This window comes from Ptiloglossa arizonensis, chromosome 4 (genome assembly GCF_051014685.1).
Source record: "Ptiloglossa arizonensis isolate GNS036 chromosome 4, iyPtiAriz1_principal, whole genome shotgun sequence".
Lineage (NCBI taxonomy): Eukaryota > Metazoa > Arthropoda > Insecta > Hymenoptera > Colletidae > Ptiloglossa > Ptiloglossa arizonensis.
The window spans coordinates 24,853,317-24,874,110 of NC_135051.1; the positions used below are offsets into that span (position 1 = coordinate 24,853,317).

The window sequence follows — 20,794 nt, forward strand, 5'->3', positions numbered from 1 at the left end:
TCGTGGACAGACAATACTGTTTATGCCTTATCGAACCAAGGTTCTCAGTATGTATACTTTTTAACACAATTCCGTGACAGTTAAAAATATATTGCAATCTTTCCACGTGTTGTTTTATCAATCTCGTTGTGGATAGAAAATGGGAACGTACTGAAATGATTTTTGCAATAACATTAGAAACTTCTAGTAAAATCTGAGCAACTTCCATTTATGGTCTCGGTGTTTTTTTCCTCTTCCCTTGGTAACCGTTCTTCGTAGTTCAATGGAATGACCTTCAATTTATCATACCGTCGGAAATCAAGATACATTTCGAAACAATAGTCGTCGATCGAATTCCTCGCGTGGGAGCTTTAGAAATTGTACGTATCGGTGGCAGAAACGATATAAAGCTTCAATGTTTCCAGACTTCTCGATCGTTCGGTAGTAATAGTTAGCCAAAGCAGCGTTAACCTTGGCTTTTTGTTTACGATTAATTCGCAGCCGGCACAGGATCCACAAAGAGATCATTAAAGATTTAGTATTCCGTGATAACGAACAGCCTTGCGTCCGGCCGGAGTTCATTAACTCGAGGAGCTTATAATCTCGTCGCAAACTCGGTTGAATGCAATTGGAACGGATTAGCGCGGCGCTATTCGAAACGCACAACTCGTGGCGCACTCTGTGCGCAGTTAGCGAGCGGTTTTCGGCGGAAATCGATCGATCGGAGCGCCACCGATAACCATGTCTTTTCTGATTTTGCGATGTCGTGAACTAGCAACGTAGGGGAAGGGAGACAAACCTGTTGGGAACAATTCTGTCTCAGTAGCTGGCACAACGGAGTGTGAGGGAAACGGCATGCATGAGCAAGCATCAAATATTGATTGAGAATATTAAAAACGATATTCTATAGACCTGTCGATGTTGCATATATATTATGTTAATAATTTGATACATACACGTTATTTTAATATTCTCGATATAAGTACTTTAGTTATTTCATATGACGTGTTACTCTGTTTTCTAAACCTATTGAAGCAACAATACCCCGTTACTATTGAAACGACGAGAATTCATTCCTTTTCCACGGTCGAAGCAAGGATTACCCCAGATGGGAGGTTTTCTCAGTGAAGCGACAGCACGAGCACCGGTTTCGCAGCGAGAAACGAAGCGGAAAAGCAGACGGAATTTATGTAGCCCGGTTCCCTTTGTGCCGCGATATCGCGGCGGATTTTGGAAAGACTCGGATTAACTTCTCTTTACTTTCCCGATGGCCGCGGACACGGTCAAGGTATATCTATACCAACGACTTCATCTACCATCGATGCGTATAGTATCCCAAGAACGTGATTTATGTAAAAATTATTTTTTTTTTGTAACAAATTCGACACAATTCGAACGTATGGGATAGTCACTTCTCGTAACGAATACAGGTTTCGACGAATCACAGTCGACCGTAATTTGGTTCATTACTGTATGTCGCAAAAACTATTATTAAACGGATGCATGGTGAAAACGATACGTGGAAACACCATACGGTTCTAGAACATTGTATATACATGTGTTTATGTTATTACGATCGGCTCAATGTATCGAGTGTCAGAGAGGAGCATTCACGTTGTTACGATACAGACTGTAAATTTCGATCGTTCCTGCTTCTCGAGCCACCTGGTGGTTCTACCCGTATCGGAAGCAAGCCACACCATTTTTCCAGACACCCGCCGAACCGGATGTCCCGGTAAATTGTTTCCCTCCGTCCCTGGGCCCACCATACGGGCCGTCTCTTTCTTTTTCCTCCGTTTCCAGACGTTAGCCCCCACTTTCAGCTTTTCCGGATTCGAATATCCGACGCGGAAATATCGACGGAAACCGAAAGGCTCGATCTGTGTTGAACCTTTCGCCACGAACAGTCATGAGTGTCTAGGTTTATGTCCTGAAAGTTGCTTTTGCAATATTAATCAAAGAAAAAGATCTTCTCTTTGAAGATCAAGATATATGGAATTTCTTAATAAACTTACTTCAAATAAATTTGGAAAAGTTGCAAGTTGAGGTACGTGTACTGTGCAGCGATCGTCTGTTGTCAAGTCCCTAAAAGTTGCACGACGGAGAAGCAAGAGGACTAAACGTTTGCTTCGCCCAAGGATCCATACATTTACGTTAGGATACACACTGCATAGGAGTAGAATCTTTACATCTCCTTCGATGTCTTCTCTTCACGATTTTGAAGAAAAGATAGGTTTAACTTAGGCAATAACGAAAATCTGTTACAACTCATGATCTTTGTATGGTAAGTGGTATCTGACATGGAACCACCATGGTCCTCAGGCGTCCATGAGTGACATCTCGTGGAGAAGAACTCTAGTTACTGGTTTTAACGAAAGATTTACTTCCCTTGCATTAGTTGTCCAAAGGCCTATTAACCTCGCGCGCTAAAACATATTGCCACAGAGCAATCGATTTATTCTGCGGGCATAATGTTCACACAGCTCTGCAGGAAAACTAAATTTTCGAAGGATGAAGGCGTCGGACGGGTCGAACGGCCCTAATTCTCATTGGAAATTTTCAGAGCCAGGAATCTCGGCCAACCGGCCAAAGCCCCCGCGATAAAACTCCCGCCGGCTAATAACTAGTCGCGATAAAATCTCGGGAACTAATAGTGGGCGGCAGCCATATTGTATCTCGAGGCTTATGGTGGAGGTAGATAAGGAATCGTCGCGAATAGAAATGCATCCCGATCGAATCCCCCGGATTCGAGCGGATTCTTTTCACTCGCGTTGCGTAATGATAACGCGAAACTGCGACAAAGTTCTAGTTCGTGGCACGTATCCGCGGGGAAAAGCCAGCTGCGCCCGCGGTATTACACGAAAATCGGTCTTTAGAGATAAATCTGCTCCTGCGTTCCCGCCTCCGGGGGATTTCCGAATACCGACCGCTTCCACTCCCTTCCACCCCCCGTGGGGGCGAGACAACCTCGCCTACGGTTTTTTGCTCGGCGCGCTCTATGAAAATTAGCCTCCGCTCGGTCTCGACAGCGGGTTGAAATTTCCCAAAAGGAAGCTCGCGAAATATTCCGCGCGAGAATTAAAGGGCCAGCACGAGTGAGATTATATGCCGTCGTCTGCTATCCCTCCTCTACACGGTTTCTCCCTTCCGTTGTAAAAACGATACGACCGTTAGGCTTTCCTTGTTCCTCTCGAGCGTCGGGGGGTGTCTTTTTCTTCTTTTCAGGGACGTAAAATCGTCCCACTTCGTCGAAAAGTGCCCCTTCCCACTCCTTTACGTACGACGATAGACGCGAGAATTGATCCGATTCAGGAACCTCCGATTATGAGCTGGAAAGTTGTCATTTGAAGTGATTTGCGGATCGTATTTGGTCAGACTATTCACATTCTTTTACTGTTCGGTTCGGAAAAAGTCCTACCGTCTTTAATTCTAAATAGCAGGTGGTGCTATATTGAGCTGGAAAGGTGTCATTTAGCAGGAGTTGTGAATCGTCCTGGGTCAGATAGTCCACATTCATTTTACAGATGATCCTACATTCTCGTTAATCCAGATGACATTTTTCCAGCTGTCCACAGTACCGTGCACCGATTCGTGAGAAGTTCCACGAAACGTTTGGACATTCATACCCCTCTGGCTTCCGTATCGTCCTGTTCGTCTTGTCAGCTCTCAATAGTAGATATTACGAGGACCTGGAAAAACGTCACCTGACGAAAATTACGAATCGCATTTGATCAGAAAAATTCTATCGTGCAAAAGATCATAGAGATTTCCCTGGGCGAACGTTTCTCGTTGCTCGCTTATTTCTCGACCAGACAATTTTCTTCCACGTCTAAGTCTTTGGAAGTTTAGCGTCCCTTCGGGAGGGTGAGGGTTCTTGTTCGAGGTCGTAGGCGTTGAATCGCGAAGAGATCCGATCCGTGCGTACCATTGATAAACGATAACGACGGTTCGTAGCACGACTGGTTCACGAATTGCACGAGCGACGTAACGTTAGCTCGGTATCGTTGCTGCCGTGCTATTACTCTCGTTGTCACCGCTTCCTACGGCAAGTACGATGTGGAAACTATCTTCCCGTCTCGACTAATGGATGATACGAATTAGGAAGCGCCACCTCGGTCGCACACCGCGCTCACCGTCGGTATCGTTTTCTAACAACATCACCGTTAATCGGGTTCAAAACCTGCTTGTGATAGAACACGATATGTCGTTTACTTTATTGAGAGAGTTTTGATTTGCTTGCTTTGGACACGTAGAATCGGAGATCTTGGAAAACGTACGCCGCTAAAGTACCCACTGTTGGAAGTTGGAAAGATGACACTTGTATCAAGGGGAAGTGATAGTCTGACCCAATACAATCCGTGACTCCTTTTACGCATCTCTTTAACTTCCCATATTATTTAGTTTCGAGAACTGGAGACTGTGGGACGTTTTATGAATCACGCACAGTACCATGAGTAACAGGAAAGATGTCATGAAGGCCTACTGGATCGTCCGATCCCACACGATCCGCAACTCCTTTCGGAAAACTACTATTCAGAGCTAGAGACGGTAGGACATCTTCCGAATCGTGCACAGTAGTACAGTGAACTCGAAAAATGTCATCAATGTAATTACGAAGTGTTCGGCGCAATACAATTCTTAATTCCTGCTAAGTGACATCTCTCATACTTCTCGTGCACAGTACTACATTGAGCTCGAGAAATGTCATCTATGAAATTACGAACCATCTGATTGAATAGGATAGACGACTCCTTTCAAAAGATATCTTGTCGGCTGCCCACGGTACGGTCGTTTTCGGTTTCGATCGGTGTACATTTCCCGGCGTTTATCAGCTCAGGGGAATTACTGATCTATTCGTTACAACTTATCGCCGCAATCGGATAACGACACACCTCGCGGACCCCGCGGCCACCGTAAATCGTTTTCGATTCGCGGATTCTTTTGATTCGTGTAGCCACGGGCAAGTGAAGGGGAGGGCGATGGCAGACTATGCGGTCGATGTTCACATAGGTCGGAACACCGGAGCTTTTTGATCCCTGAGCGAGACGAAAACTGTTCTCACGGATAGTCGTTGGAAATGCCGCTCGTTAATTCCATGTTATTTAACCTTTTGATCCGCGGCTGTGTTTTCAAAGCACTCTTTCCGTTCGCATCGCGAGCTACCGCGGTGAGACCGTTCGACTGAAACGTGGCACCGGTCTACACAAAGATATCGTTATGTTTCCGTCGACGCAGCACCGACGGTTTCGCTTCAGTCTGCCAAAATGCGCGCGTAAGTCGTCGACATTTATCCCCGTCGTACTGAAAAGCATTAAACCGTCGCGTCGACGGTCCCGTTGGCCCCCTCCTTCAACCGTTCCCCCTTTTTAACGATCCTGTCCTCATTTTCTGGAGGCGTTTCGACGCCACTGTCTTTGTCGCGAATTATTAATCGCGCAGGTCGGCACGCCTAATCGCGATACCAGCGTTAACAGGGAACCGTCGAGCGAACATTATTACACCCACGGTTCCCTGGCGATGGTTACCGATGCTACTACCGTTATCAATCCGGATGTTCCCAGATGGTTCGATAGCAATTACACGGACGCACACGATAAATTATTATCAAGCTGTCCGTCATATCCGTGAAACTATTAATCCAGTCGCAATGGCAACATCGACGCGACGATAAATCATACGTCGAACCCTTGCGTTTTCTATCTAGCGTGCATCGATGCCGGCGCGGTGTTCGATATTAATTTTTTCGTCCGTTTAAATAAATCATGAGTCACGTCACAAATCTCTGTTTTTCAACTCACCTGGTTTACCGTTAGTATTTCTCTTTTCCGTGTATTTACCAATTCTCGATCTCGTTTCTTCGTAAGAGGGGGTCGTTTTTGACACTAAAACTACACCGATAGCGAACGTATGACTCGTACCACACTACATAGGTATTTTCGAAGTTTATCAATGGCAAATGAATTTAGCATTGGAGCTTCATTAGTTGGTCATTTGAATAATTCTTCACGAATATTGTAGTGAAGTTTCTACGTATTGTATGTTCCTAAAAAAAAATTTCTCAATAATTTAACTACAGTATTTCGAAGATTCTATAATTTTATTGTGTTTTTGTTAACCTCTACGAAGTGTGTCGTTATAATCGAGCAAGAGTCTCCGGTGTTAGAGAAGAATGCACATCTGGAGCAATTCGTATCACTTTTCCAATTTTTACAACTCGTCCGGAAAAAAGGGATCGTTTCGGAAAATTCATGATTTCGTTTCCGTCTATCGTCGATACGGCCGGATCTAATTAAAAGTATAATGTATTCCGTTCGCTATCTGATTGGAACCTGGATAAATCAGCAGCGCGCGGTCAGCCACGAGTGAAGCATCGTTACATCGCCCGGCGCGTGAAATTGCGAACGATACCGAGGCTACACGGAGCGGATTAATTATACGTAGTATCCTCTTTCGACCGGGCGGAAATTTTGATTACCGTTATTCGTGCTCGTGCGGTTATTTCGACGCGTTTCGAATAAGAAATAAAACCGTTCGAAGCGTTCCGCTCCCGGTATCGTTCGAGCGAAAACATTTATTTTTTCCCGTCGTTCGGGCCTCGAGCGTTTGTTTTTGTTTCGTCTCGCGACAAACAACAAACTGTTTTTCGTTGATTTTTAGACACCCGCTCCCTTCTCCCCCTTTCCTTGCTCCGTTTTCAAACGCGGTTTATTCGAGAGTATTCATCGAAAAAAATTTACTCCGCGCGTTCTCGGGTAATTGGAACAATACGGATTCAATTTCCTTTTTGCATAAGTAATTTACACAGACCGTTGACGTTTGTTTCTTCACGGTGAGACGAAAATTTAAACCCATAACTCGCTTTTGTCGCAAATATTTTCAAACGACCAGAAACTTTGGAGATAATGGCACGAAGAAGGGAACTTTTGAGAACGAAGCTCGTTACGTACGGTGACTCGCATAGTTCGTGTGTTCCAGATTCGAAGAATGCTCGCGTTATGGTTTTTGTCACTTCGTACTCGCAGCGAGAAAATTCCTTGTCTCGTGTTTGTTTACATGTTTTTACGATCTTTCGTACTCGAGTTGCGTCGCTTTCCGAATTTTTCTTGAGAGGTAACGATACTTGTTCACTGGAAGTGATTTTACATTTTTGACACAAAAACATTGAGAAAAAGAAATACCTCGAGAACTTACGGACGAATGCACGAGTCACCATTTTTGGGGAGAATACGGAGGGTGATCAAATTATTACGAACGCTTTGGAAAAACTAGTTGGTCGAAGTTTGGTTAAGAATGGAGTCGAATGTGTGGTTATAACGTCTTACAATTACTTTAGAACTTTTACAATCAAGGATATATATATCGGTATTTGGTCATCCTATTTTTGTCATCAATAATTGTCTGATTACGTTCCGGTGAACCTCTGATATTTTTTCTATAGTTTCTCAATCGATCCATGTTTAGTGCATATATCTAGTTTTGAAGGAGCTTTGAAATAATTATAAGATATCGCAAACGCAACGGGTTATGTCCCTGACATTTCAGTCACCCACTAACGTAACGTTTCATTTTTCAAAATTTTTCAAGAAACCAAAGTATCGTGTTTAAATCATTTTCAATCCCATTCTTGCGTCATTGTTTTCGCCATTTGAGTGTCGATCACCTACTATTTACAAATACATTTTCAAAAAAATCAAAGTGCATTGTTAATTTTCAATTCCATTCTCGACGAAAGTTCGGTTTCAAATTGCGTGTAATAATTCGATCGTAAGCGGAAATGGGTATTTCCAAGATTAATTCGTAAGAAGCGGAACGCGCGGAGAGTTACGAGCGGTCGTGTCGTTGGCACGCTGGCACACCACCGCCACCATGTTTGCCGCATTGTGGGGGTCCCGTATTTTTTTCACCCCTTTCACTTCCCCTTTGTGCCACCCTTTTCGTATTTAGTTCTGGGTGTATTTTTTTAAAGCGCGCCGATGAGCAACTTTCCATTCGCTTCGACTCCCAGAACCCAAGCAAACGCTTGATTCTCTTCCCCCTGAACATGGATTACGTCCCTCGTCTTACTGTTTACCACTTTCTACGAACAGGGGCGCTACAGACAACCATTAGTTCGAGTTTTCCAAGTTTCGAGTTTAACTCAGTCCGCTAGTTCGTCGCGGGCAATTCTCAGTCGCGAAAGTTACTGGCAGAATAACACAATAATTTTTTCCTTTAACGAAAATCGATGGCGCGTAGATACACCTGCATCGCGAGGAAATTAGACCGATATCGAATCACCGGTATTTCTCGTTCCACGAACCTCGAGTTTCGAGCGGGAAAATGGTTTGTCTTCGTTCCTTTATCGAAACGATCTCTCAGTATGCGTGTAATTCGATAGCGTATCGCGATCCAGTGCAGAAATTAATTTCTGCTCCCTAAACTTTCATCGCTGTTTTATAAAGCCTTCACGAACCCGGCTACAATTTCCAGTTATTAAATTGCCGAGCGAATCGATAGGGCGTCGCTCGACGTTTCAATCTCTCTGTCCGTCTATCGCAACGACGTCGTTACAATTTTTGCATGGGATCCACTTACAAGGGGAGTTTGGGAAGCAATCCTGGTTAAACGCGCTGAAATTCGATAGACAGATAGATCTGTACCTATTTTGCAATAAGCGTCGCGGTAATTTTAATTGTAAGTAAACGATTGACCAGCTTTGAGAAGGTATACAAACTTTGAAAAATTCTGCGAGTTGTCATTTTCGAAATGATGAAAATTTCTTTGTAGTTGTGGTAAGTGTCATTTGGTAAGAAATATATAAACATCGACTTCAATTACTATTTTAGATGTTTAATCAACATTTATGTCTTGTCAGGATTGTAACCCTATCGATATCACACTACACTCCAATGTCGACAGGACACTTCTTGTTCAAAGTGGAATACTACTGTAAAAAAAAATCGCAGGTCAACTTTTAGGGGGCCACTTTAAAGGAGAGATTTCGCTCTTTCAGCTCGAGGTAATTTTAGATAGGTGAAGATTGTTTTGAATAATTGAGAGCTGTGTGAAATTTGTAACTTTCTTGGGAAAAAACCATCTTTCCTTTTTCATTCGCTTTTTGGGTTAAGAGGATTTTCAAAAGATGTATAACTAAGGATATAAAAGTAGAGAGCTTGATCTTTGAAACAAGTCCAAGAACATCATCTAACGATTATTTTTTCCAGAGTTACAGCAGTTCAAAAATTGATAACATTTCGATCAACTGTCCTCAAACTTGTGAGCTGTACATACAGGCTCATAAAAAAGAGGGTACAAGAAAACTCACGGGTTTATAGTACTCATCAAGAGGAACAAAGAACGTCCAATCTCTGTAGGTCTTACGATCGATCCTTTCGTCGTAGAATTAATTGTTGTCGTTCACAGGAATCAGTTGTTGAAGAATAGATTGGTTCAAGATTGTCAATGTAGGCAGATAGTAAAATTCTTGTTCATCGATGAGACATTTTTTTGTTCCTTTCTCGAAGTCTTAGATCCTCCTTTTCCCGATCTTGTGTACATTACTTGGACTTGAGAATTTTTCCGAATTTTTGTATCCACTTTTCTCAAAATTGGCGGATCATTTTCGGCCAAATTACAGCCAAGTTTATTCTAGATACAGATCTGTAGCTACACGAAATTTTATTGCGATCGGTTAGGGTCATTCAGGAACCTCCCCTTGTTAGTCTCCCCCAATATCATAGTCCCTGTGGGAGTGACCTGAGCTAATTTTATCGGAAGAACGGGTCGCGAGTCGCTTAATCTCGTTGGAAGTGGTGTGCGCGGATCGAACGAGCTTTCGTACTCGTTACGCGTTTGATCCATCAGGATCAACTTCCATGGACGATCCGTCCTTGTTTCAGTGTTTGGCGCGAGGTGGATCGACCGTGAGGTTTACCGGATCAAGAGCACGGAAGAGGTTAGACAGACCCGTAGTCGTAGGACGGGGAACGAAATGCTAAGTAGACGTACTGGAAAGACACATTTATTTTCAAGTAACCGTCATTCGGACTTTATTCCCCTAGTCGGGAGTCGTTATTGAGACGCCATTATTCTTATTCTCGTGATGCCATCGCAGAGGACAGTTTCTCGAACGGGCCGGGGTTTATTAGAACGTTCTGTGTCGTAGAACGTCAACAATCGTGCCATTTGTCGTTGAGTGCGTCGTTCTTCGATTTTTCTACCCCTTACCCTCCATTGTTCGCCACTGTTTCACTTCTTTTCCTCGTCAGCCAGAAGTTATTACCGTCTTGGTGTTCGAGGTTTATTAAGAAGTGATAAAGTTCGTTCGCGGTAACAAACGATCCGTGAGGATGGAATCTGATTATTATGATCACTGCGGCTAGACGCTTATTTATATTGGTTTCATTTCTTTGGAAGTTATCTGACCTATAAATCCTTCCAGATTGTTTAATGTCCCTTTTATGTGTGAATATTTTTTTTATATTGCATAAATAAATCGATTTTAAATTAATCGAAAATGTCCAATGTAGTCCAGTGTCACTATTGTTGCTTAAAAAATGTTAACAGCATTTATTTTTCTTACATGCTACTTAAGTTTCCTACGTTTGAACAGTGCGTACATCTTTGAATATTTTTTTCTGAATATTAACTCTTAACGAACGTACAATCTCTAGACATCGTTACGCGAAAGCAAAATTCGAATTTAGTTTGAAAATTGTTTCATTCATCGTATTTTATTCAATTACCAGTAAAAACTGTGTAAAGTTTATTCCATATAAAAGGTATCGTCTGAAAATGCATAGAAATTGTTCGCAATAAATCCAGTTCGATAATATTTTTCAGTCTCCGTGCAACGCTATTGCATTATAAAAATAATGTTCAACTCCCCGTAGCGATCGTAATAAGCGGATTTAACCGTATTTTCACAACTGGGGGGGATTGCGCGTTTCTTGTAATAATAATAAGTACTATATTTGTAACGAGTAGAACGCGATATGATTAAAAAAAATTTGGAAAAATTGGTAGAGAACATTTTTGTGGATACTTTTCTCGACGTATCTTCATTGATTCGAGAATTGTAGAGTTCACTTATACTAGCCACGACGAAACATTTCTTGACACCCTGTACACGAGTCGCGTTTCTAACAGTGGTCGCGTCACGATAACGCGTATGGAATTTAATTACGGAAAAAGCTCGATTCGATCGGGTCTCGTCGCGAAGATTGCAATCTGCTCTGTACTCACGTTTTTGATCGTCTTCTTGAGCTGCTTCGAAGCTTTCCACCAGGTTAAAACGGCCGCTGGCTTTGATCCCGTGCTCTGACACCTAGTCTCGTACTTCTTCCCCGCCGATAGGATCTTGTCCTTTCCCATAATTTCGACTTTCAGCGGCTTCACTGGAAGCAGATATCGACAGACGCATCGATCAAAGGATTGCTTTACAGTGACGAGCCAAAGCATCCGAGGAAAAAGCTGCTCCAAATCGTGAAATTCAATTCGCGTCGCCTTTTTCTCGGCGTTCGACCAAAACATGCTTACGAAATAAATTCGAGGACGTTCCCTGGTAAACACAGACAACGAGTACCTTTTTCGACAACATTTTGAATGTCAAGATATCCGCGTTTTGTCAATTTTTCGCGCAATAAAATCATTTTGTTTATTTTTTTTTTTAATCCAGAATTTTTAAAAATACTGGTTTTCACAGGTATTAAAATATCGCCGGCATTTGTGTATTTCTGTTATCGAATGGGATTAAACAGATATTGATTTTATCGAATTTACATATCAATCGTAATTAATTCTTTTTATTAATTCTAATCGTATAGTATTCGCAAAGTCGTAATATTTCCCGTAATTGTCTATTATTTTCGCCATCTTTCGGGTAAAAATTACGATTTAAAGAATTCTTGGTTTTAAATTGCATTTAAAATATGAAAGAGGTAGTGTCGATATTTCAGGTCTTGATTTTAACCTCTCGAGAACATTTTTCGTTGACAACAGAATTCCTTCATTTGTGACCCAGTACACTTTTCCTCTAAACGAATTTTCATTAAAATCAGACCTGTAAGTTAACGCAACTTCCTTATAACATACTCTACGAATACTTTTTTGTTCCATTGTAATTTCGGGAACAAAAGGTTGATCTCCGATGAACCTCTCTGGGAAGGAAGATTCGTGTTCGGAAACGGCGGAGAATTCCATCGCAAGTCACGTTGACGGTACCCTTTCACCGGGAGTGACTCGTTATTAATTGGATGACGAGATTGCGGGCACGCGTCTGACCAACGGGAAAATAACCGAGTATTAATTAAACGTTCCGCTTGGTCCGTATGCTCGTGAACCGTCCGCTGACGCAAAGCGGCGACGGCGTAACCATTCCTCGTTACCGGCCTGTAATCATCCGCCATTGTTCGCGCCCGTTAAAGCGTCCGTTACTTCGTGTCTACGCGTTTCCGGTCCCCGCAACTCTGCGGCTCCAGCGAGAGCAGCACACACAGAGCAGAGAGAGAGAGAGAGAGAGAGAGAGAGAGAGCAAAGAGAGAGCGGAGAGAGAGAAAGAGAATCTGAATCTTTTAAGCGGGTCGATTAACGATCGCAAGACCCCACGTTTCCGTGGATATTCTTCGCTCGGGAAAGTTTCTACACGGGCTCGTTACGAAGCCACGGTTCGTTCCGCCTTTAGAAAGATTCTGATCGTTCCGCGACTTCTTCGACTTCGCTCGACGGAGATAAATACCGGGTCGGGCGGGGGGACGAGAGCAGAGCCTCGTAGCACCGTGGTGAAAGATTTCCAACTTTCCACTGATCCGTGCAAGACCCGAGGGAAACTTTCCGTGGACGTAAATTTGCCGTACCGGGTGACTTTACGGGCCGGACCACTTGAATAACCGTAGTTATTTCTTTCAACGTGACGAACCGCGTCGCTACGCTCCGAGAGGGTCGTCTTGGATTTCTTTTTCCCGCTTCTCGGAGGCCCTCGAAACTGTGGAGAGAGTTTGTTCTCTTTTTTTTTTAAGAGAAAGAACGGTAGAAAGTGGCTTTGGAATCCGGGAACTGGACCCGGTGATGTTAGGCGCAAATTACGCCTATGGTCGCAAAGGTACGCTTATAGGCGCGATTCGGTCGCGAGGCGTCACCTGGTGTTGTGACTTGAGCTTTCTTGTAACTGAAAGGTACGAGTCCAAGGGTTATTTCCTAGATTTACAAGGTACGTATTGTTTTCATTCTTGGTATTGGTCCAAGAGAACCTTGGATGTAAATTTGCAACGTGAGGTAATTGTACAGACACTCGACTATACTTATTTCTTTTCCAATGCTTCGATTTTATTCTTACTGAAATGCAGGAATGGTACTTGTTACACAAAACTTAGATTCGAAGAACCAAACTCACGTGTTGTTTCATCGATTTAGAAACCATGTACTCGACGTTTCTCCATCGTGCTCGATTTTCCTGTTCACCGTGGGGCGCGTTCGAGCGCGGAACTCAGCCAACTAATTCAATGTCGTTCGCGAATTCGGGTGAACACCATCGTTCGTCGATGCGTACGCTCCGCTCGGTGTAATTAAACTCGTGACTTTGTACACCGAGTGGATCGGAGTTCGCGTAAACACGATTATCCCGTACTCCGTGAAACGCGAAATTTGTTTATGCGATTTGCCGTGCGTCGGCCAGTTCCGGGGACGAAATTTTCCTTCGGCGACGCGGCGAACAAAATACACGGGGGGGGGGGGGGGGGGGGGTTGGGAAACAAAACGAAAAAAATAATAATAAGGAAAAAAAAGAATAGAAAGCAAAAAATAAATGAAAGGAGGAACCGCGCGTTATGCAGCCGGGGCTGTAGCATCGTTCCAACCGGTTTGAAAAGTGTGTCAGAGCCAGACTACGCTCCGGAGAACTTTTTTGTTCAGTAACTCTCTCTCTCTCTCTCTCTCTCTCTCTCTCTCTCTCTCTCTCTCTCTCTCTCTCTCTCTCCCTCTCTCTCCCTCCCTGTCCACAATTCTGATGCACTTACTGATCCTGACAGTTTCGTGTGTTTCGGGACAGCGGTCCCGTTGGTTGTCCAAACAAAAAGTTTCCTCGTTTCGCGCATCTCGCCGGAAATAAAACAAAGACCCTCGCCGATTACTCGCGTCTTTTTTCTGCCTTTTATACGGCCCGAGCGTACGAATTTCAAGGAGCGCTGCAAAAACGTCGCACACTTCAACCCTCGAAGGACGAATTTCGTCTGACACGTTCCGTGCCACTTGTTTGCTACATAATCCGCACTAAACGTTTCGTTCTAGTCGATTGAAATTTTTGAGAAATCTTTTTACAAAATTATCTATGTGTGTATACCGTCAACAGTGCAGTGCTCGTAACGTAGATAGTTTACGGTGATTGCTCGTATCCGGTGATCACGTTTTGCGTGGAGTGTACGTAAAAGTATTACATAGACGAACTTTTCAAGTCATTTGGAAAACGATTGACAAATTTGTGGTATCAAAAAGAAAGCACGTGGTTAGAAAAGAGACAAATAATTAATTTTGCGAGGAAACGTTGCGAAATATTTTTAAAAGGTGTGGTACACACTCAGTAAGAAATTGTAAGGTTAAACTTCACCCCCTTTTTCTCGTGATAATAATTTTTGCAATATTTTGAATGTCACCCAAAATTGTGTTAAACGAATCTTCGAGTAGACATTAGTGATATTTTTAATTTTTTGACATTTTCAACAATTTTTCGGTGCAACGAATCGTCGAATGTCTATCCCCCCTTTATCGTCGGCCGCGAAAAAAGTTTTTCGAAAACGAACCGGGACAAAAATTGTGATCGATAAGGGGGCCACCTGGAGCGGGCTGGAAAAAGTGGAACGACGCAACCCAACGGCACGCCGCAAGAAAAAAGTAAAAAATGTTCGCGTAATTAGAAGTCGTAGGGAAAACGCGAGCGAAAACAAAAACAGCCGGAAAATTACTGCCGGTGGAAACTCGGGAGTGAAGATGAAATTTAATTTGTAAATCAAAATTCGCGTCGCCGGAGGTTGACTTTGGTCTCAACGTTTCCCGCTTCGGTCGCCCAGATAATCTTTAAATTTTTTCCCCCCACACTTCTATCTCTACATCGCGTTGTTGTGTTTCCCTGTAATTCGCGCTTGAAATTCATCGGAAGCTCTTTGTACCCGTCGAGTCGGCACGGCAGGGAAAAAAGGAAAGAAAAAAAAAAAGAAGAAATCGGGTCGAGCACGGGGATGAAGAATTTTGTCACGCGTCGGCCGCGCGCTTTTTCTCCTCCATCTTGAGGCTTATTTATGATTTAATACGTTCGGCGGAGGGTGTTCTCGGTAGTGGGGGAGTAACGCGTCTCGAGCGAGCGCAGAACACGAGAAGAGTAGCGGAAAGTACTGAGAAAGAAGTAGGGTAGGGGAAAAAGTAATCGCAGAGAAGTTTAAATGGCTCGTTTGTAGATTAAGTCGGTTAGTCTTGGAACGAGCGAACATTACGAAACGGTACGAATGCGCCGATCCTGCGAATTGTCGACTTAAGTGAAATTTCGCCAAGACCGTGCACGATTCTAAGTGATATCATTGCCATAATTTGGCAAAGTCCCCGCGCGTATCGTTGCGCTCTCATCAAGGATGCTGTTAGCCGTTTCGCGCACGTTGTTTAAAAGGGTCCACGGTGTAACAAGATTTTTTTAAAATACTTCGGTATAAGTACCTCACCAGTGAGCAAACGGAGCCCTGCACTTATTATTAGGATTGGATAAAAAATTTATAAAAAAGTATGATACTATAGACTGATAGAAATAACAAAATCCTTCGGACTGGAAAAAATATATATGGTCAAGATCGCCGATATATGAATTAAAGCAAATAGTTCCCAAGAGAACCGTAGTTTCTTAGGACTGACTATTTACTGTCGCTTAGTCTAAAATGTCACGGCATTTAGACTAGAATATGGATGTTTAGTAGTGTTCTTAATGTAAATAAATAAATAAATCTTACATGTGTAACAAGTAATCTACAGGTGGAACAAGAGATCTTTCAGGGAATTTAATATTATCGTTCAGGTGAAACGCAAGGTAGGGTGATATCAGTGTCTTGCCTCAGGTGTATCGTCTGGCTCACATCCACGTGATATTGTTTTCAATGTTTCTCTCGTGACTCTTGTTTCCATTCTCCCGTTCGCTCTCACTCATTACACCGCAACGTTGACAGAAACGATAACTGGATATAGCGCAGTGTCGAAGAGAAACATAAAAATTTTCAAACAACGATCATCCCCTGCTTTGACGGTTTCCACCGTTGTTTCCTTTCTATCGAAGCGGGCCATTTACTTCTTGCATCGCGACCATATCGCTCCTACCGTGTTTTGGTTCTGTTAGGGTCACACCAGTTTTCGAGCAATTCGTCCAAGAAAACCAGGGAGAGAGACAGAGAAGAATTATTTGTGTCTCGCTAGTTTCGTTATCAGGGTGTAAGTTACGACGACAAAGTTCACTCGTCTCGAGAGTGGTTTAAACCCTTCCGTTCTTACTTGTCTCGGTCGTGGGGCACTTTCGAGAGTCGTTACACCATTTGCGTCCTCGACGGTTCCGCAAATGTCTCGAGTTTCATTTCTGCTCGCGAAATCACCCTGCTCCGCGTTCCGACGAAAGCTGTGGCGTAAACTTTCCCGGCTAAGTGGATTTTGATTTTTCGCAAACGCCGATAGAGTGAATCGAATGCGACTCCGTGAGCCAGGATTTCGAACGTGAATTGCGAACAGTTCCTTTTGTTTTCTGGGAGAGAACCGAGAAAGGTGCAATTACGCGAAATTTCGCTTGGCATCTGATCATTGGTAGTTGACTACTACTTGGACCGTTGATCGAACGCTGTACAATAATCTGTGCAATATCGGGCAGTTTCGCGTAGTATAATTAAGATATCTCTGATGTCCCCACTCGTTGCTCCTCTACGTCAGTGTCCATACGCTATGCTTGTCTGTGTATTCATTTATAGCTTGTACTAATTCTTTATTAGTAATACATATTATCGGTGCGCCACTATCGGGCACAAGAGAGGTTCTTGTGATGCTCATCGAGATCTGTCCCACCATTGCATTCGATGAGACTGGGGCGTGCGGAGCTGTAACGCTATGAGCGAGGGAAGTGGAGCACTCGTGACAGTCTCAAGCCCTGCTACTGGGGTCGTCAGTTGTGTAGGCTTGACGTTCAGCTAACCCTTTGATTACGGACGACTTCGACGCGTAACGTACACTGTGTGCGGAAGATTTTCTCGCATATTTAACTGTCAGGGCTTTGTGAAGGCATGTGACTTTTGCTACTCGTATGTCTATCCTTATTCTTTCAGTTGAAAACAACGAAGTAGGATATACAATTGCAATAGAAAAAGCACACTATTTTGAATCCAAAGTGTATAGAAACTACGTATTGCATTGTATAACCGGAAACGTTAAGGTTTTTATCAACGATTGGTTAATCAATTTCGAGTAGACGTTTTCAAAAGCTCCATGATTAATTTTTTTTTACCAATTAACGTGGAAGTCGCTGACGTCGGACGATGTGTTTTTGCCGAACGAGATTTCTTTGTGAACATGGGAATGTAAAGATTCCAGCGGCTTGTTTTATCGAGCCACCTTCCCCTGGTTTCTGTGCTAATGAAAATGAACCACCCCGCGAGTAGATACGTTACGGTGAAATGTCCCCGTAATTTACGCTCGTTCCTTCCTATTCGCTGTATCCTTTTCACGTCGCGAAACAGTCTTGCTAAATCTGCGAATCATCGGTCGTCGTGGATACACAGGGTGTCTCGAAGAGTCGGGGACAAACTTTAAGAGCATATATTCGAAGCATTTGAAGAAATAGATCTTAGCAAACATTAATTTTTCTCATCGTTTCCAAATTTGTAAATCGATTCGTTATTAAGACAAAGTGATGGCAAAAAAATCTTAAACATTCACCGATACGATAATACCAAATTGAATAAAACCCATCTATGCAATATCGATGCATACTTATAATTTTGCCCCACATAACGTCCTACTCGATAAGTTGCAAATTTATCCTGTAACTCCGACACTAACGATATTCGTAGCAGTATTTACGAAGTCTTTTCTGTCTCGACGAGTACTATATACCCTTAAATTTCATCCCCAGCTGCCTGAGACACCCCGTATATCGCAAATGAAAAGATGTTTCGAACTGGACCGAATCCACCAAGTATCGATGTACCTACCCCTCTCGTATCCCGCGCCACGGTTTGCGATACGCAAATATGCAAATATATTCGATGCAAATCGTAAAAAGTCACTTCGCTCGGCTACACTTTCGGCGAGGAGTTTGCGCGTGCATCGACTCTCGTTAGACTTTCAAGCGCATCGACCAAGGGATTCTCCAATTATTCGAGCGGTACGCTACCGTCGTTCGTATCTTCAATTAGCCGTAGATATTAATAGAAACAGTGGCTTTATCTTCATCCTGGTCGACGAGAAAGGAAAAAAAAAACAAGAAAAGGAAACGTCAGTCAAATTGAACGAAGAGAGCTGCTAATTTAGGTACGCTCTTTCGTCGTATTCGTCTCGGTTATTTGCACTCGACGAGAAGGATTCTATGCGCGTCGGTCATTCAGCAAATCTTCCTCTCATCTGCAAAATGATGGGTAAAATCTCAAAATGAGTTATTTCAGTTTCGAGTCGAGCCGACTTCCATTTCTCGCGGAATTTACCCGTTGGAAAAACCGTCTCGTTCTGAATATCGTTTAGAAGTACCCGTTAAATTTCTTCAACGAGGAATTCAGCTTCTCTTAGTTAAATATGTGAGTTTTCCTAATAGTGTTATTAACGCGAAAAAAATGGCCGGATCTTTTAACGAGTACTCAGGGAGAAGCCTTCGTATCCGTTCCCGAGGTGCTTCCTCCTCGAATGTCGCTACATACACATCGGGGTAAAAGCCTCTTAAACGATTCGTATACTCTCGGGTCGGCGCTTTTCGTTACCAGGCACCGTGAAACGATCATGAAATATTTATAGAAATATTCACTGCTGTATTTATACATGATAACGGGGTTTCTTCCACGTTCGTGTGAACAAACGAGCTCGATACGATCGAGTATCGCGCGTCCGGTCGCCTCTTCGGCTCGTTAGACTTTCAAGTAGTTGAACGCGGAGTGGCCCTTCGATTATTCGCGGCGCGCCTCATCTAACTCAGTTCCAATTAACGAAGGGATAGAGTAACGAAGTTACCGACGAGTTTCGATGTTTCATTCGGCCGCCAGGCTTCGAGTGGCTGTTAGACATTCCCGGAAGAAAACTGCGACGATATTCTCGAGCGGTTGACCACTTAATGTCGAGTCATCCTTGTCTGACGAAATCGGAGTTCAGAAACACAAATCGTTCGAGAGGTCTTCAATATTTCCGTATTGTTTTCCACGTTGTCTAATTACGATCGGACTTTATCGAATTTATAATCGAGGGAGGGGAAATGACGAACGAAGCGATTGGTTTATTCACGGAGTAATGAATGTAGTTATTTTAAACGATCGCGATAATTGAGCGTTACGGAACGATGTTTCTGTAATGTTTTCCACGTTGTCTAATTGCGTTCGGTCTTTTTCGAATTTATAATCGAGGGAGGCGAAATGACGAACGAAGTGATTGGTTTATTCACGGAGTAATAAATGTAGTTATTTTAAACGATCGCGATAATTAAGCACAGTTGAGTTGTTTTTATAATTATCGGACATTCTCGTGGAAAATAAGATGCTCGATGGAAAGAAATTTCCCTTGGTTTCTTCGGTGCAAAAATTTTCATTTCTTAAGATTGGAGACGGTTGTACGCTTGACGAGTCTACGTAGTGCACTGTGAATAGTATTAATATTTTATTAAACGGAGTTTCCTTGAACGTTTCGTAAATTGACATATAACATGTAAATGTGATTTCAAGTATTTTTTTTTCTCCTAAGAGATTACTTTTGTAGCACCTTGTATAAGCGGTCGAAGAAGTTTTCGATTTTGCTAATTTTGGAATAGTAAATTTCACCGCTTTTTTTTACGAAAAATAGAGAATATTCAACCAAACATGGCATGTTATAAAAGGTAGAACACGATTTTGAGAATTTTCAAATTCTTCTTTTTTACTAAAATTAGAAGACGTCCTACCAAACGTGGCACGATACAAGAGGTTAAAGAACAAGGTTACTATTTTGCAAAATTTAGTGTTTTCGTAAATTGTAGTTCCTCATCTCTCTTTTACCAACATTACGAGACGTACCAGGAAATGTGTTACGTTACGAGAGGTCGAAGAATAGCATTACGTCGAAATCCGTGCGAACGACTTAACCCGAGTCGAGTTGTGTTCGCGCCCGATGCCTCGATTGAAATCGGTCCGTGACCAGAGTGCCGAAGCTCGGTCGAGTAGAAACTCACAGTACCGGTAAGTACAAGCGACGGAGTTGCGTGGAGCAAACTCGATAAAAGTCCACCTCTTCGAGAAGTACTGTAACTAGGAGAGAAGCGTTGTTCGCGGAGCATTGGTTACCCCGTGTGTGTCGTGTGACTTCGCGCGTGCGAGAACAGGGTGTCAGAACTCGACAGGAGGTTACTCGGGGGCGAGGTCACGGAGCGTGACGAACATGTTCGACAACGTGGCAGAGGGTGCAAGACAATGGAAACTGGAAAACGGTTTATCGAACATTACTAAACATATCAAAGTATACAATAAAATTTTTTCTACACGTTTAACACTAGGTTTACGTCATTTGGTGAGGAAAATTACAGAAACTGTAATTTCTTCTACTACTTATACTCATTTTTATCCATTTAATTAAATAATACAGGTGGCTCATGAACGTGTTCTTA

At 42.9% G+C, this 20,794-nt stretch overlaps 1 protein-coding gene and 1 long non-coding RNA gene across 4 annotated transcripts in view; one reads left to right on the forward strand and one right to left on the reverse strand.

Annotated features, from left to right (window-relative positions):
* Positions 1–20,794, reverse strand: part of LOC143145197 (nephrin) — a 179,419-nt gene that overhangs the window by 60,255 nt on the left and 98,370 nt on the right. For all 3 annotated transcript variants that reach the window (XM_076308345.1, XM_076308344.1, XM_076308346.1), the window contains one exon: positions 11,203–11,354. In XM_076308345.1, the coding sequence (XP_076164460.1) occupies positions 11,203–11,354 (152 nt within the window). The remainder of the gene's footprint in view (positions 1–11,202; positions 11,355–20,794) is intronic.
* The window catches only part of LOC143145199 (uncharacterized), a 125,651-nt gene that overhangs the window by 52,379 nt on the left and 52,478 nt on the right, over positions 1–20,794 (forward strand). The window lies entirely within an intron of this gene.